At 37.1% G+C, this 19418-nt stretch overlaps 1 protein-coding gene across 7 annotated transcripts in view; it reads right to left on the bottom strand.

Moving 5' to 3' along the window:
* slc6a9 (solute carrier family 6 member 9) overlaps positions 1-19418 on the bottom strand; it is a 101704-nt gene that overhangs the window by 6990 nt on the left and 75296 nt on the right. For all 7 annotated transcript variants that reach the window (XM_051699953.1, XM_051699951.1, XM_051699957.1 and 4 more), the window contains 11 exons: positions 16137-16293; positions 12178-12309; positions 10699-10969; positions 7899-8031; positions 7094-7228; positions 6898-7001; positions 5809-6046; positions 5211-5345; positions 5023-5122; positions 4826-4926; positions 4335-4505 (listed from right to left, as the gene is read on the bottom strand). In XM_051699953.1, the coding sequence (XP_051555913.1) occupies positions 4335-4505; positions 4826-4926; positions 5023-5122; positions 5211-5345; positions 5809-6046; positions 6898-7001; positions 7094-7228; positions 7899-8031; positions 10699-10969; positions 12178-12309; positions 16137-16293 (1677 nt within the window). The remainder of the gene's footprint in view (positions 1-4334; positions 4506-4825; positions 4927-5022; positions 5123-5210; positions 5346-5808; positions 6047-6897; positions 7002-7093; positions 7229-7898; positions 8032-10698; positions 10970-12177; positions 12310-16136; positions 16294-19418) is intronic.

Genomic DNA, 19418 nt, shown 5'->3' with positions numbered 1-19418 from the left:
GAGTGTACTTGGCACATATTATAGTATAACGTGTTAGCGCATTAGCGTCATGTGTACTTGGCACATCACAGTATAGCGTGTTAGCGCATTATCGTCATGAATTCACAATGTAAACACGCAAATATATTACTTTAAATCATCATCGAGTGGTTTCTTTTACTGACTTCATGTGAATTATACTCATAGAATGAGGCATAAAGTCATTGATAACACATTTTAATGTCACATTCATTTAGGTTTTACATGTAGCGTCCTCATATTTAAATGCTCCTCTAAATGCCTCCCACAGCGGTGTGACCGGTGTCTGAATGTTTGCAAACAGTATACCGTTGCTCAGCTGTTTAAAACTTCTTTATACCCCTGAACGAAGAAGGAATAAGAACTTCTCTGGAAGTATATCAGGCCATTTAAAGGGACAGTTCACCCAAAAATGAATATTCTATCATTTACTCATGATGTTTCAAACCTATATGACTTACTTTATCCGTGGAACACAAAAGAAGTATGTCAGTCTCAGTCACCATTCACTTTCATTGCATATTTTTTTCCTAAAATGAAAGTGAATGGTGACTGAGGCTTGCATTCTGCTTAGATTACTTTTGTGTGTAAAACAAAAGAAATAAAGTCATTTGAGTTTGGAACAGCATGAGGGTGAGTGAATGATGATGGAATTTTCATTTTTGGGGTGAACTATTCCTTTAAGGAATATTCATACCAAGCACAATAAAGCAAAGCGAAGCAAATAATACTGCAAAACTATTCAGACCAAGAGAAAAAATATTCGCCAAGACGAGTGAAAGGAAATGTTCTAAATTTACAGTACTATAGGTGGCGTAATGTGCCTTTCTGCTAGTCTGCCATATGCTATAAACCAAAAATGAGAAGACGGCCGAAAACTAATTACGCTTTTTATTTGAACTCTATTTCACGCAAATATTTTCTGTATTTTGACAGCTTTGTATCATTTATTTATTACTTATTCCTGTAAAAGATCTTCCATGATGTTAAAAAAATAAATAAAAATAAAACATAAAATAAGATATCTATCCATAAGATCCACAACAAATCAAAGGTTAAGCTATATGTTATGAGAGACCATGCTATATCATGAATATAGTCACAACTGAAGGGTGATGTCACAGCACTTGCAACCCCTTCAGCTGTGACTAAATTCACAATATGACACAGCCTCAAGTGCCTTATTGCTTTTATAAGTGGTTGCTACTAGGGCTGGGCGATAAGTTAAATATATTTTTGCAATAATTGCCTTACAAATAAATAAAGAAATCCCGATATCCGATTACATCGTCAACCCCCCTGCCGAGGGTCATGAATTATTTTGCTTTATTGATTTTGCTTTAAAAATTTAATTCATTTATTGAAACACGAAAAACATAAAATAAATTTCTAAATTCAAATGACACTTTAAACAAAAAAGCAATAAAACAACGAAGTGATAAAAAAAAACGTATTTAACCACCTCCCCAAATCCAAACATTTACCGTCTCCAATGGCTCCATTTGCCATCATGCAAGCATCCATCAGCACAGATGGAAAATTACTAATAGCCTACAGATTAAGAACTAAAGACAATTATAAATGTAAAGTCAATAATAATCAAAATAAATAAGCCTAATAAATTCACTTATGTTCCCAAAATAATGCTGCCAAATGTGTGTTCTTATTGAATTTGTGTTTGTATTGCGTTTTGGCAATACAGTTAATGCTGCCTAAAGAAAATAAAATAGAACTACATTTTAGGTTCAAGGTGAACGTGTCTTGCATTGCTTTATGATTTAATTACTTCTGGGTTTTTTTATTTAATACAAAGATATATTATAACTGAACCTGCAGAGTTGCGTTCATAATGCATGCCAACCGAGTGGAAATAACGGAAACTAAACTAACAGCACCTCCTGAGATGATCGATAATTTGCAGCATTCTCACAGACAACATTATTCTTGCAAACAGTTTTCAGATGAGTGAAACTAAAAAAAAAAAAAAAAAAAAGAGTGAAAACTCTTTACATGCGCTTGTTCCACATGACAGGCTTGTGCTGCACGCCTCTGAACAAATAGCGAATCAGACACGAGCATTGATGGCTTTTCTGGTCTGTTCTTAAAAATGTAATAAAGTGTGTTTCTTCAAGCACGTCTTTGTGACTAACAGCATTTCTTGTCATGTGTCACTCCAAGACAGGTCGCCTGCCTGTTGCGGGTAGATGAGCAAAATTACCCACGCATGAAATACATTTGGACGAGGAACTTGCGAACTGGATTCAACCTCGTTGCATTTGGCGGGTGGTGGGTGCTAGTTTCACACCCTGGCCACTGTTTAATATATTTGGCGACTTCCAAGATCCATGGTTTTGCCATTTCCCGATATTGTCGATCATCGTCAGTTCGCAATCGGTATTGGGATCTTTGTAAGATATCATCAATATCCGATTACATTGTCCTATTGCCCAGCCCTAGTTGCTGCATGATAAGAATATTAAGGGCAGAAATGTTCATTAAAATGTTATTTTTGTATGTAAAATCATGAAATTACATCCTTCCCTTAGAGGATATATGGTGCTTCCCAAATCACACACTTCTGCACTATTCTACATCATTTTATAGTGCAAGTAGTGTGAGTAATATGTTTACACTGACAATGCAACAAAAAGAAATGTCCTACGAGTCCTACGATGATATACTTATTCAACCATAAAAACGGAATGTGGAATGTTGGACACTTGATGCACACAACGGTCGCGGCTTGCTCTACGTAGCGGAAGGGTTGGGATTACCTGTCCGCCATGCTGGACTGACAAAATAATTGTAATAAATGGTGACTGTGGAACCTAGTGAAAAATTCTGCTAAAAAATTCATACATTGTACACTATGCACTCAGCTATGCAGTGTAACACCCTGTCTACACCGAACGAGAGCGGTGCATCAAAAGCAAATATAGATCCCATTATAATCAATGAAGCTGTCTATATTGGAAGCGTCCGTTGTGCCGCATAGCGTTGCGTACCCCGACACGGGATGCCCTGTTCTATTGCTGACATGCTGCAGAGCTAATCCAGCCACTTTAATATTCCATTCCTCTAAAAATAAAATTATTTTACATATGTTTTAATCTTTTTGCCATGAATTTTGTTTGTTCAACAAATTCTGACTGTTAATAACTATAAAATATAATAAGTAAATGTTTATACCAGTGGATTTCCGTCAAAAATAAAGGTTATTTTCCCTGTTTAACCCTTGCTGAAGTCTTCTCGAGCTCACAGGTCTGTGTTTTCTGCACATAATTTAGAATGTTCTCTTCGACGCGTCCAGTGTAAACAGCCTCAAGCAGTTTCGGTGCATCCTGGTGTAGACAGGGTGTAAGTGCATGGTGCGTCACTTGGGACACAGCTATAAGGGTGCTTTCCAAATGTCATTTTTGCACCCCTGAGGGGCACTTCGGGAGGGGGATGTCACTCGAAGGGTTGTTCCAAACAAAAGAAAGAAAGTAAATTTTTTAACAAGACTTTTGGTGAAGGCTACATTCAAATTGTAATGCCATGTTCAACTTCAGAGTGCCCACATCAAAAGCTCTGTCCTTTATAGTGAGTAGGGCATAGGGATGATCACTTTCGACTGGAATTTGCCCATAGTCTCTGACAGTAAACAGAACGTTGCTATGCAACAAGAATAACGGTCAGCAATGGGTGCTGCGCAGTGACACAATTAGCTCGGTGAAGAGTTCATTGCTGTGCTTTATAGTGTATAGAACACGGCCACTGACCAATCAGCATTAGGACCGGAACTATCCGTTTTATATATAAATCTGTTTTAAGTATTTCATGTAACATACAGCTTTAAATATCGACAGGTTTCCTGACCAAACACTGGGTGGCGCCATGATGATTCTGATTGCCTGTATTCAGGTCCAGTCTCCATAAGAAGCAATGTATAAACTACCACAACTAGTGATCAAGACGGAGAACAACAACAATTTAAGTGTTAGTTGGAGTAAAAATGACTCAATTTGTGCAGCTGTTGGCTGTCATAACAAATCGAAGTAGTTAATGATATCAGTGTAACTAACCTTGGGCCATCGAGTCTCTGTAAAGTATCGGCACTATGGAGCCACATGTTTGTTTATTTATTAATCAACTTTTACTAATTTAATATGCTAAACATCACAGTATCCGCTAAAGACATACACAGATGCAAGTGAAAATGCTGGAGACCGGAAAAAGAAAACAGGCTTCCGTTATGAATCATGGAACATTTCTGCGTTCAAGAAAAGGTGGATAGCGCATCTATAGCTCTTAAGGAGCAGAACATAATGTTTTACCTCTGAAAATGTGGATCCCTCAGACATAGCAATCTTGAACAGAGCGTAGATGGGTATACAGATAACTGAAGACAAAGCCATGGCAAATCCAATGACCAATGACCAGCTGGGGTATACATAGTCATTGTAGGTGATAGGCTTGTACTGGATCACTGTAAAGATCAGGATGAACTGTGAAGAGACAAAAGGAATGATTAAGTTTGTTTGTACAACATGTAAAAATCTAATTCACAAAAAGTGACAGTCAACTGAATTGGTCTGTGTGTTCATTTAGTGAAACCATTTTGAACAGAAGTTTTAGCAACTGATGGCTCAACTGTTTCTAGTTTTACATTCACATATACTGTAAAGCTTCTGAAGAAAAACAAAAAATACAAATAAACATTTAATGGACACGAACAAATCTACTGTATTTCTACTGTAGTTCAGTGATCTAAGCTTGAATTAAACGAGAGAGAGATATTATCCAACTCTGCCTTGCCATAACTCACAGAAATAATCAAAGGAGACACAAATCTCCAGCAGATCCTGAAGAAAGCTGGAGGAGGAAAGCCCAGCATCATCTCCACATCTTTAAAATAGTTCTTATAACCTGAATGGAAACACAATGTAGAAATCAAATCCTCAGTTTACAACCAGTGACTGTGACCTGAACCTAGTCATGCAGAAAGAGACATAGAGGACTCACCATAGACATACATTATGCAGATGCACATGATGCAAGAGATGACGACTAGAGAGAAACTGGCAGCATAGTTGTCCATAAGCAGCAACCAGTATATCCCTGCCTACATCACACACAGCACAAAAGCTCAGGTCAATCTGTGGATAAAGGCCATGTATGTGTGCATTTTTGAGTGTATATTCATTACTCACCTGTGTTGTAAGTGGTACTCCGAGGAGGAAGCCTACTATGGCAATTCCCAGAGTGACATAAGTCTTATTTTTAATAATCCAGTCAGTTCCGATCTCATCTACTATAGCTGTTACTAGAGTCTCCAGCAAACAGAACTATACAAAGATTATAAGAACATTAGAATTACTTTTCACATTAACTACGAGTTCAACTAGATTAGCATTTCCTGAAGGAGAAAAAAAAACAGTGTTTGCAAGGCAGGTTGTAGGTAAAATAAAAGTTAAAGAAAGATGTGATTTCAAATGAAGATAAAGGAAAATTAGATTAATATTAATATGCAGTATAGTCAAGATAGCATAAATAGATGCAAGAAAAAACAACCACTATTTAGTATGCAAATATTACAATGACGAATACTCACACAGCACATAAGTGTAAGTTAATGGGAGATTCTTAAACTTTAATCTTAAACTCCTAAAGTACAATTTTTTTATTATTATTATCTTCAAAACAAAGCATGAATCTGTATGTTTCAATCTATATATTTCTGTATGAGATGCAATAATTGCAGAAAATTGTGCAGAAGAATAAAAAAAGGAGACATTTATGAAAATGTACCTGAGTGCCCAGGCCCAGTAGAATGAGCATAAAGAAGAAGAGCAGGGACCAGAGTGGAGATATGGGCAGCAGTGTTAGGGCCTCTGGGTAGGCCACAAATGCCAGGCCCGGCCCATGATCAGCCACCTCGGACACATCCACCCCCAGATGATGAGCCATGAATCCCAGGATGGAGAAAATAACAAAGCCAGCATACACACTGGTACCACAGTTTGTTATACTGATGATGATACTGTCTCTGTTTTGCATAGAAAGACAAAGAAAATTGGTTTACACTCATTTCATATTTAGAACTGAATAGATGGGCACTGAAAAGAATTTCTTCACCCTTCATTTCAGTTCATCACAGTTAAAAGGATAGTTCACCCAAAATGGAAAATGTTTAATTACAAGCTCAATTACACTTCCTATACCGCCATCTAGTGGTCTGCACATGCGTCAAGCACTAGAAAGTGTATATCATCAGCTTGAGATCATGATTGTGCCTAGAGACTGCAATGGCAAGATTTACAGTGAAAAAAAGAGTTACATTCTGGTCTGTTCTCAGCCATAATCGACTGGATCATTTCAGAAGAAATGAATTAAACCACTGGAGTCATATGGATTACTTTTATGCTGCGTTTATGTGCTTTCTGGATCTTCACAATTTTGGAGTTAATGATGAGAGAATTTTCATTTTTGGGTGAACTATTCTTTTTAGGCTTTAATATGCATTACTTGATACCAGCCACATGGGGGAGCAACAGAGTAAAGCATCCCAATAGTCCAATACTGAAGATTGATGCTGCAATTTTGTCTTTTTCCTGCATTCTCTTACTGTCTCTTTCTCCTTTTTCCTATCTTTATCTTTTTCTGTACATAATTCTCTAGCCTTCTTCCAGGCCTACTTATCTCCTGTAACTACAGTTCTTTCTCTTTAATGTCCAACTCTATCCATATCAGGAAAATTGTGTGATGATTGTTAATGGATACCCTCATCTCCATCTCCCATTTCAATATTGATCCTAACACAAGACAGGAAAACTTTATATTTTGCCCATTAGAATCACATGGTTGATTATGCATTTAAATGCATTAAAGGATAATTACCTGAAACAGTTATTATGAAACTTGTTATATGACGCCATGGTGATAAGCCCACCCCAGGCACATCCCAGAGAGTAGAAAATCTGAGAGGCAGCATCCCCCCACACCTACAGATGACAAAACACATGGTATTATGCTAAAATAATACAACATCAATGATCATTATCTGCGAGCCATAACAAATATGCTGCATATGAACCTTGGCATCTAGAATTTTCTGCCACTGAGGGGTCAGGTAGTATTTGATACCACTGACGGCTCCATCCAGTGTGATCCCTCTGATGAAGAGAATAGTCAAAACCACGTAAGGGAAGGTCGCTGTGAAATACACCACCTGATGAAAGACAAAGTCAGAAACACATGCCAAATATTCCAGAATTAGACCAAGTGCTAAAACTAATAAAGCTTGTTGTTACGGGCCACCAGGTTATGCTCGGTATGTACGTTTTCACTAAGTAAACAAGGTTATAAGGGATGGACATATTGTCCGTTCAATGGGTTGTACACTCTAAAAGTTCTAGATCACAACTAATTATCACAACCAATGTTTTCCAAGTTTTTTTTCCACTGGAATATTTTGTTTTTGGCATGACGTCTTTTTAAAGTTTTGTCAGCTAAACGATCAACACCATGGCATTAAAAAGTAATTGAATTTATCTTTATTGTTCATTTTTACGGAACTTTGTCTTTAGCCCCAAACCGGCAAGAATAACACACAAAGACAAGTACACAAGAAAAGTTAAACATACAGACATACATACTATGTACCTTTCGTGAACTATTACAATAAAATCAAATACATCAGTACTGATAAGTGGGTAACCATTGCACATCATCAAAAAGGAAAAAAAAAAAAAAAAAAGCCCATTGAACACACTGTCTCTGTCTATCCCACACAGCCTGGTCTACAGTATACTGCATTTATAGAACATGTATTTTTTGTACAGTGTAAAACTATAAAATTGTTTTGTCCCCCTGAAGGGGTTGAAGGATGTTCTACTAACCTTGCCTGAGGATTTGACCCCTCGAATTAGACAGAGGAACACCACCACCCATGATACAGCCAAACAGCCAAGAATGGGCAGACGCACATCCCCAAAGTTCCCAATACCGTCAGAGACATTCAGCACATAGTTCCTGCGAGGGCAAAATAAGTGAAGGTGGGGATGTGAAATAATGTAGGATCTCCAATATTTTAAGGGTTAGTTTACCCAAAAATGAAAATTCTCTCATCATTTACTCACCATCGTTCAATCCCAGATGTGTTTGACTTTCTTTCTTCTGCTGAACACAAACATACGTTTTTAGAAGAATATCTCAGCTCTGTAGATCCACAGAATGCAAGTGACTGGTGGCCAGAACTTTGAAGCTCCAAAAAGCACATTGAAGCAGCATAAAAGTAACCCATAAGACTCCAGTTGTTAAATCTATATCTTCAGAAGCGATATGATAGGTGTGGGTGACAAACAGATCAATATTTTATTCCTTTTTTAATATAAATTCCTCTCCCTGCCCAGTATGTGGTGATATGCACAAAGAATGCAACCACCAAAAACAAAAGAAAGTAAAAGTGGAATTATTTGGTTAAAAAAAAAGGACTTAAATATTGATTGGTTTCTCACCCACACCAAATCATATAACTTCTGAAGATATAGATTTTACGACTGAAGTCATATGGGATATGGAGCTTCAAAGTTCTGGCCACCATTCACTTTCATTGTATGGACCAACAGAGCTGAAATATTTTTCTAAAAATCCTTGTTTGTGTTCAACAGAAGAAAAGAATTCATACACATCTGGGTAAATTATGAAAGAATTTTCATTTTTGGGTGAACTATCCCTTTAAGACAGAGTGTGGTTTCCTGTCCATGTAAAACAAAAAAATTACTTTGCATCATAAAAACATCATTGGTCAAATTAACCATGCAAATTAGTTTCCTTGTGTTTTCATTTTTGCCTGAGTTTTACTTTAAGCTAAACATTTAAGCTATAAGAAGCTTCTGTTAACCAAACAATCGAATATTTCAAGAAGACAGCCCCACCAAAACCAACATCAGCCAACAATGAATGAGTTTACAGAAGGAAACAACAAGAATGTCTTTCATACTACAGTGACAAATCGACCCTGAGAGCACAAACCATAAGATTTTAAACCGGTTGCACACACGTCTCATGGTCAAAGCCTTGTATTCTCTGACCACTGGCAGTAAAATGAAGCCTTCATTCAAATCCTCATACCACAACACAGTCACACACTTAGAAAAACAAAACATTCTGTTCCACTTTCTCGGGTCAGCCTACTCTGTGTTCAAGCATTATTCAACGAACACATATGTCAAGTCCAATTCACACTGATCCCAACATCAAGAAAAAATGCTTAACCATTATAACATGACTAGAGCAAACATAATCTCTCAAGAGTGCACAGTACTTTTGAATAGCTAGAAAGATAGTAATAGCAGAGACTATTAAGCTGAGATTATTTCACAGAGATGGATCTCTTCTATTAAGATAAATAGGAAAAATTGGAATGCCCAACAGTTGTAGAAAAGGAAGTCCCGCCTTACAGGTAAAGGAGCCAGTCAGCTTTTAGATACAGAGAACGGCTGTCGATCAACTCGAGAATGCACATTAGCTGAACCAGCCTGAAAAATTGTGTTTTTTATCATGATCTGAGCTAAAGAAGCACAATGTTTGATACCACTGTTGTCAGATTTTACTGCTGATTTGAAATGTGTTCTTTGATCTTAATTTTGATCAACCATTTTGGAGATTTTGGACTTTCCCCATTCAAGTGGATAGGAGCTACACTTTTATGCCGCTTGTTTACATAGAAAATAGCTACCAGGGAGTGTTCCAAAGATGGCTGCCGAGTGGACCAACTTGCCCTGAACGGCACTTTGGTAATAGTGTGCATTTATGATTATCTCAGAATACCCTGTTGGGATCTTCAATAAGATTTCTGTGGATCTATAGTTCCCAGTATATTGGTACTTGAGTAAATATATGTGAAGCTTCAGCATAGCCTTAAAACAAAGTGGGCTTTCTTTGCAAGAGTCAGGATTGTTTAATCTTGGTGCTCTTAATCATGCGGGAAAAACAAACAAACAAAAAATGAAAACATTAGGGTAGTTGATGCACATAACATTTCAGTATATCTTTTTCAATATCAAAATTTTAAAATATATATGAATGTATAAGTGCAAGTGTATAGAATACACTGAATACACATATGATTTCACTGGTCACCGTATTTTCACCATTTTTAATCAACTATTTATGCCTTCACTAGTTTATTTTAAAAGCCTTGAGATGTGATAAAATGCATTTTAAAAAGAACAGATATTCCGAGTAGTCTCTCACTAAATATGAGGTAAAATAAATAAATAAAAAACATGCATACATAATAATTATAGAAGAATTGGGGGGACATTTAAAAAAAAAAAAAAAATTTTAGATCATAGGATAGCAAGTCACAACACAGGACATTTCAACTTTCCAAAAGTATTTAATGTCATCTACCTATAAGCTTCCCAAGCCAGATTTCAAAGCAGGGATGTATTTTCTAAGATACTGTATGTTACATAATCACTCTTCTAACTGTTGTGGCTAAGAGGGTAAAAGTGTGGCTTAAAGTTCAGGGCTGCTAACAGATTTCTGGTCTGCTACTCTCCATGAGCAAGGCACTTAACCCCAGGTCTCTGAATATCACTTGAATAAAAAGTATCTCCTCACTTACAGGGTCCACTTATTAATCAGGAGCATGAAACAACTTAATTGCTATGTGGAATATGTTTTTTTTACCTCCAGTACTCTTCACTAGGACTGGTCCTCTTAGTGCGGTTAACTATCTCAGTCACTCCCGACACAACAGCAGACATATTGGCAAAAGTGGCATTAGCTCGTGGAGTGTTCAACACCCCACTGCAGTCAGGAGTGTTCCAGGGGTTGTTACAGTACGTCCAGGGCAGCAGGTTTGTCATGGACATGAAAAAGTAATAAAATGCAATGCATATCACCACGTTATAGTAGATTCCAATGTAGGTGGAGACCACCATCATTCCATAGCCCACACCTGTGAACACAGAAAAGAACCACAGGAGAACACATTAAAGATGTGTAGGGAAATACACTCTTAAAATAAAGGTTCCAAAAAGAACAAAACAGGACTGTATAGCCGGGTGCCATAAGGGTACGTTCACAAACACGTTTTTGCGTCTCTTTATGCTGTTTTTTTTTTTTTGTACATATATATATATACACACACACACACTCGCTGAGCACTTTATTAGGAACACCTGTCCATCTCAGTGATTTCGACTGTGGCATGATTGTTGGTGCCAGATGGGCTGGTTTGAGCATTTCTGTCTCTATAGTTTACTCAGAATGGTGCCAAAAAACATTCAGTGAGCGGCAGTTCTGTGGACGGAAACACCTTGTTGATAAGAGAGGTCAACGGAATAGGGCCAGACTGGTTCGAGCTGACAGAAAAGCTACAGTAACTCAGAATGCACAACAAGTCGAATCTTTAGGCGGATGGGCTACAACAGCAGAAGACCACGTCGGGTACTTTATTAGGACCATAGTGTTCCTAACAAAGTACTCAGTGAGTGTACAAACATGCTCTAGACTAACAACTTTGAAGGGTGCGCTACACTGCTGTGTATTCAGCATCTTGTGCATGAGTGCTACATTTTCAAGATGCCCTGTCAAGTTAAAGGAACATTTAAAAATGTGTATTGAGACACCTGCCTTCCGTTCCATTTGTTGCTCTATGTCTAGCTTCTTTAAATGCAAGTATGCATTCTGTCTAAACGGCCACTAAGAGAAGCTTTAAGAAATTGTTTATTCACTAGTCCATTAGAAAATCATCTGTTGCTTTAAAGAACCCATGAACAAATACGCTGATCTGAAGAACCTATATTTTCACATCTTGATCTTTTTTTGAATATATAAAGAACCATAGAGCAAACTCAACAATCATATTCAGCACAAAATCATAAGAGGAGGGTTTTTAGCTTAATCTACAGGTGCTGCAAAGAATTATTGATGAACACTTATTTTTGAGAATGTATGTTTAATGTGAACATTTATAGACTAATGACTAGTTTGATCCACACTGATACTACTTCAAAACCAAACCAGTCAAAAACGAAACCCACATTTTTTTTATTTATTTTTTTAGTTGTGGCAATAACGAACACTACACTTCATTGTCTAAATTAGTTTGATTGGTTTCAGAGTTTTTTTTAAACCTTTTTAATGACCCCAAAGTATGCTCACCTTTAAACATGGGGCTGACCTTCCAGACTCCCAGGCAACCGAGGGAGGTGAACTGCCCAAAGGAGAGCTCCAGGAAGAACAGAGGGATTCCACAGAACACCAGCATGATGAAATATGGGAACATGAAGGCACCTGTGATACACACACACCCAAAGTTACATAACATTCGGTTCACTCAAACACACCAGTCTTCTGAAGTTGATGACAGAAACTGAGGTGCTCTTCATAACACTAATACTTGAAAACAAAAGGCAGTTTAAAAGTAACAAAACAATTTAGCATTTACCAAGTTCCACAACACCTATACACATAAGATATCAAATAGAATAGGTTAATGCCTGTGTTACATATTGTACAACAGTTAGTTTCGGTCCACTCATTTGATTGGATGAGATGCATTCAGTACTTTATATATTTTGTATAATAGCACAGAGGCCTGTTGCACGAAGCCGGCTTCAGTTGCTACCCAGGTAGGTTTGAGTTCAGTTTGAGCAAACTCTGGTTTTGCAGTCTCAAGAAAGCGGGTCGTTTTTTTTTTACTGGTGTTCATCACCATAGCAACTTATGCTATATGGCTAACCTGCTCCGGAGCAGGTTTTATTCTGGGTTACAGATTGCAAACTGATGCTGAACCAATCAGAGTAAAGTGATATCACTCCCTCTGTATCTCTCACTCCAGATTAAAGCACGCTTCACTGGGAAAAGTATATACTAAATGAATGTAGATTTATGTATTACGATTTCATATATTAGACCTACATATTAAGATGTTGTATGATGGTTTATCTGGGAACCTTGTGTCTTTTAAGCAGTACATTAAAAATGTATTACTGAGTTTCTTTGCATTTCTGTACATACTGTACATGTATGCAGTGCATGATGCTAAGAAACTCAGAAAAAATACTGTTTGCAGTGTTTGTAAGGTTATTCTCACTTTAAAGACACATTTATTGTGTGATGAGTCTTTCCACATGAACAAATATACTGGTTAAAATTATGTTGTAGACTATCACACAAAGTGACATGGCTTACACTTCATTAAATTAAATTAGGATTTTAATTTAAATTAATATAAAAGCTTTTATATTTTAAATAAATATATACACTTGCAATCAGAAATATTCAAACTCCCAAAGAAAGTAAGGATTTATAACTTTAGACTTTTCTGCAGAGCTAGATATTGCTTTAAATTAAGTCTTTATCAGTTGAATGATATAGCAAATGAACAAAGAAAATGAATTATGTAGTATTTTAGAGTAGCAAGACATTTTGTTAATACTGCCATGTCACAATTATTCAACCCCTATATAATATTGCTGCTTTTAAAACCTACTGCTAGTCTGTATGACCTAAAGTTGGGTTAAAACATGATTAACCCATTGGGAACTCAATAATGTCCCTCATAATTGTGACAAAATTTTGTCAAGAGGCCTTAGCCATCTCATCAGGACAATGAAGAAAAACCCCTGTTTTAATGCAAAAGACTTACAGGATCTAGACGCACACCACTCTTGACCAAGAAGCACAAGAAGGGTCGACTGGAATATGTCAGAAGGAATTTGGATAGGCCTGCAGAGTTCTAGGACACAGTTATATGGAGTGACAAAACATAACTGGAACTGTTTGGCCATATGGATCAGCGGTTTGCCTGGCGCAAGAAAGGCGAGGCTTATGACCAGAAGAATACTATCCTCACGGTCAAGCATGGAGGTAGGTCAGTGATTATGTGGGGACGTTTTTCTGCTGCAGGAACTGGCAATCACAGAAATACCAAGCCATTCTGAGGAGGAATTTTATGCCTTCTATGGTGAACTTTAACTTTGGTGATAATTGGACTCTCCAGCAAGACAATGATCCAAGCACACTTCCAAGTCTACCAAAGCTTGGTTAAGGAATCAGTCCTGGAATGTCCTGGAGTGGCCTTCTCAGTCTCCAGATTTAAATCCCAATGAAACTCTTTGGTTGGATTTAAAGAAAGCAGATGCAGCACAGAAGCCATCAAACCTCAATGAGCTGGAAGCTTTTGCACGAGAAGAATGGGCAAAGATTCCACGAGAGAGGCATCAGAAGCTTGTCAGCACTTTCCGAAATCGCTTATTAGAGGTTATCAAGGCAAAAGGATGCTCCACCAAGTACTGAGATTGGGGGTTGAATAATAGTGCACATGGACATTTGTCAAGAGAACTAGATGTTTTTCATTTAAACTTATAATTATGTCAACTTATGTTATCAAAATTGCTTGTACGTATCAATAAATATTCTTTATTTGTTTACTGAGACTTATTGTTGTATATTTTAATTCAATTCTATACTCTCTCACCATAATACCTTTTAAGGTGAGGGGGTGGAGTATTTCCGATTGCAAGTGTAGATTTTATGCTTTACAAATTAACAAGGCTTCATGTTCTTATTGTGATACATATAAATTCAATTACACATTATATTCATTTTTTTTTTTTCTGCAACAGCAGCGGTGGTTCTTCTTGTTGTGTAAATGTTCAAAGTCTTCATATTTTCAGAACAATCTCTTGATCTTCATTAGTGTAAATCATGCTGTATTTCTTGTGAAAAGTCAATTGTGCCGACTCTCTCCAAGTTTCACGCATTGGCTGGTGGTGGCAAACGTCACTCATTCATGTGCACGAGCTTCAGGGTTAAGCACTAACTCAGGATCTAACTCTGAGTTGACAGGGAACATTTTTAGCAAGCGTTTTGAGATTGCAAAACCCGATCAAATATGGTTTGGCTCTATCTGGTTTTGTCAACCTGAAACTTACTCTGAAACTATGAGTTTGTTCAACAGGTCACTGGAACATTTCACTGTTTGTATCACTCTGCTTGTCTGTGTTCACTGCTCTGGCTTCTTTTGGTTTTGGTTAGCAAAAAATAAAAACAATTGTAGACCATACTGTGTTTGAAATGTCATTCACTTGATTTTCACTTTATAGAAGTTCACAGAACCATTGTAAAGAAGTAATTTCACACTTATAAGCACACTGTCTAGTTCCTATCAAGGTTTTCATCAACATAAACATCTTAGGGATGTGGTAAACATCTTTGTGACTGTTGCCTTTTAATTGCTTGCTGGGGAGTTTAAGAGGTACTATTCTTTTTAAAGCTGCTTTGGACCCATGTGTATTATGAAAAGCACTATACAAATACATGAAATTGAAGTGAATTAATCTAAACTGAATGGAATTTAATCTAGTACTGTTGCACTAAATAACAGCACAGCTGGGATTTGCTGCAAAATAATATTCAGTACAAAAGCATGACTACTCATGTAATGTTGCTTACTTACACAACAGTAGCAGGAAACATGTAACTATGATACACCTAATATAATGTCAACATTCAATTTCAGTGGTATGACTGATATTAAGGGCATCTGTTCTAGAGCAGATCAAAACTTTTTTTTACTTGCAACAAACTACTATTAGATTTATTGAACTGTAGTTGATGACTAAAAGCACATCACATGTAATCTGTGGCTTCTGTAAATTGAAAGCTCACTAAAGCTGAGTTTTTTGTTTGAATTATGGGTTTATTCAGGGTATGGCCCCAGCCCTGGCAGCATGAGCTCATGAGGCACTGGATTCCACGGCAGGCCAAAGCTCTGTTATAACGGCTGCTAAACCCTTGCCTTGCCGTGCTGGTCTATTTATAAAGGAGTGTTATGAGACTTGATGCCAGAGGACTGCCCTTTTAAGGGAGCAGGGAATTTTAAGGGATTCAACAGCATGACTCAAAACCTTGGATCCCACCAATGTAACGGTAGATCCATTGACTTTTTGAACATAACTGTCTGAAAAATGTCAACACTTATTCAATTTTAGGAATCAAGCAAAAAATCATAAAATACTAGTTAAACTGCAGGAGAGGTATTGAAAAAAAGAGAATGTAAAAGAAGGGAATATTTTATTTAATAAGGCAAATAAAGGATCGAAAACAATGGTCACCTCCTCCATTCCTGTAACAGAGGTAAGGAAACCTCCAGACATTGCCGAGCCCCACTGCATAGCCCACACTGGTGAGGACAAACTCAATCTGGTTGCCCCAGTTTCCCCTTCTGGAGTTTTCATCTTTCTTCACTGGCTCTCCTGGAACTGCCCCATTCTGAAACATAGACACATGTACAAATGGTGAAAAAGTGGCCAAAGTGTTCTCTAGGCTGAATAAAAACTATGTTGCTTGGTGAAAACAACTGATGTGTATAATTCTCATGAGTGCAAGAGAATAAGTTTAGTTTAAAATAAAAAAGTGTAGGCAAAACAGAATTTGAGAATACTTCTCTTAACATTATATATTGACAAAAATGAGAGCTAAAAATGTCACAAAAAGTAGTAGAGCACATGCTTCTGACACATTTGTTGAATGAGGCTCCAATGGTGATGCAGGTTCAAGTTTGGTCGGCGTCATTCACGATCCTATTACTGCCTTATAAAGACAATTAACAGGGTACCCACACTTTTTGACCAATTAATTTCCATTACTTTTTTATTTGTTCATAATAACTGGATAAAGATGTTCTAGTCGATTGAATATTTTTCAGCTGAGAATAACTAGAAAATCTTTAAATTAACAATAAAGTATTTTCCATGACTTTTCTGGATTTTAATAAATTTCTATGACATTTTCAGGCCTGTAAATCACAATTAAAAAATTAACTGATATTTCAAGATTTTACAATATTTTCCATAACCGTGGGCACTCTAAACATTTTTTTTTTAAATGTCATGCAAGAAGATACGCATATAAGAGGGTGAGAAAATCCAAGCAGCGTGTTAAAAAAAACCCCTAAAAACTCAATCAAAAATTTAGAGAAAAAAATAAATCTCCTAAATTGCTCGCAAGAGCTGTTCAAGCTTCGTAGAGTGTGGTGGAGTGCAACTGATGTAAACTGAAGTCATGTGAACAAGACAAACATTTGGTATTTTTGGGCTGATTTAAAGTTTTCTCTCTCCATCTGTTTTCATCAGATGCTCTTCGTGCTGACCTCGAAGGCAAGCACAGGATCTCACAAGAACATGCTCTCTGCCCACATACTGGGCACACTGCAGGAGATGAACATTCAGTGTCTATGATCGCAATGTTCCCTGTAGCTCTGGAGATGAATCCAAAAAGTGAGCAATTCTCCTTTACAAATGTGTAGTTAACAAATAACACAGATATGAACTTATTTTGTAAACATGTTAAGTTTCTCACAATTTTTTATGACATAATTCACTTAATTAGTCCTGTGCAAATTAATTTTTAAAAGACAAAAATATTCCATGTAGTCTTCTCAATTAATGTGAGGTTATAAAACTGCATATATATATATATATATATATATATATATATATATATATATATATATATATATATACACACACACACACACACACACCACTCTGTACACCGATCAGTCACAACATTGAAACCACCTGCCTAATATTGTGTAGGTCCCCCTTCTGCTCCCAAAACAGCGCCAACATGCATCTCAGAATAGCATTCTGAGATGCTATTCAAAACAGTGGAGATGATAGTGGACCTTAAGCAGGAACACCCCAGCATTAACCCCGCTCACCATTATAAACAGCAATGTGGCGTCAGTGGAGTCATTCAGGTTCCTGGGCACTATCATCTCACAGGACCTGAAGTGGGAGACCCACATAGACTCAATTCTGAAAAAGGCCCAGCAGAGGTTGTACTTCCTTCGCCAGCTGAGGAAGTTCAGCCTGCCAAAGGCGCTGCTGATACAGTTCTACTCAGCAGTCATTGAGTCTGTCCTCTGCACTTCTATAACTGTCTGGTTTGGTTCAGAACTAAGTCAGACATCAAAAGACATCAAAAGATAGTTTTGACTGCTGAGAGGATTATTGGCACTCCCCTACCCACCCTGCTAGAACTGTACACACAAAAAGGGCTGGTAAAATCACTCTTGACCCCATTCACCCAGCACACTTCTTTTTCAAACTGTTGCCCTCTGGGCCGGCGCTACAGAGCACTGAGCACCAGAACAGTCAGGCACAGAAACAGTTTTTTTTACCTCAGGCCATCCACCTCATGAACAGTTAAAACTGCTCCCAATACTGTCCTTTTTGTTAACACAACCATGTGCAATATTCAATCCATCCATTCCTACTTATATCTATATTTAATTTATATTTCTTAACATATCCTACCTCTTCTTCAATACATTTCATCACCTGCACATAACTGAATATCTTTATATAAAATATTCGAACAACATTATTGCTCTACTGCATATTTCTCTTTTTATTTAACTGTTATATTTTCTTTTTTATGTCACATATATACATATATATATATATATATATATATATATATATATATATATATATATATATATATATATATATATATATATATATATATATACAGGTGCATCTCAATAAATTAGAATGTCATGGAAAAGTTCATTTATTTCATTAATTCAACTCAAATTGTGAAACTCGTGTATTAAATAAATTCAATGCACACAGACTGAAGTAGTTTAAGTCTTTGGTTCTTTTAATTGTGATGATTTTGGCTCACATTTAACAAAAACCCACCAATTCACTATCTCAAAAAATTAGAATACATCATAAGACCAATAAAAAAACATTTTTAGTGAATTGTTGGCCTTCTGGAAAGTATGTTCATTTACTGTATATGTACTCAATACTTGGTAGGGGCTCCTTTTGCTTTAATTACTGCCTCAATTCGGCGTGGCATGGAGATGATCAGTTTGTGGCACTGCTGAGGTGGTATGGAAGCCCAGGTTTCTTTGACAGTGGCCTTCAGCTCATCTGCATTTTTTGGTCTCTTGTTTCTCATTTTCCTCTTGACAATACCCCATAGATTCTCTATGGGGTTCAGGTCTGGTGAGTTTGCTGGCCAGTCAAGCACACCAACACCATGGTCATTTAACCAACTTTTGGTGCTTTTGGCAGTGTGGGCAGGTGCCAAATCCTGCTGGAAAATGAAATCAGCATCTTTCAGCAAAAGGAAGCATGAAGTGCTCCAAAATTTCTTGGTAAACGGGTGCAGTGACTTTGGTTTTCAAAAAACACAATGGACCAACACCAGCAGATGACATTGCACCCCAAATCATCACAGACTGTGGAAACTTAACACTGGACTTCAAGCAACTTGGGCTATGAGCTTCTCCACCCTTCCTCCAGACTCTAGGACCTTGGTTTCCAAATGAAATACAAAACTTGCTCTCATCTGAAAAGAGGACTTTGGACCACTGG

The sequence above is a fragment of the Myxocyprinus asiaticus genome, chromosome 6 (assembly GCF_019703515.2).
Source record: "Myxocyprinus asiaticus isolate MX2 ecotype Aquarium Trade chromosome 6, UBuf_Myxa_2, whole genome shotgun sequence".
NCBI lineage: Eukaryota > Metazoa > Chordata > Actinopteri > Cypriniformes > Catostomidae > Myxocyprinus > Myxocyprinus asiaticus.
This window is presented reverse-complemented; position numbering and strand designations above follow the sequence as displayed.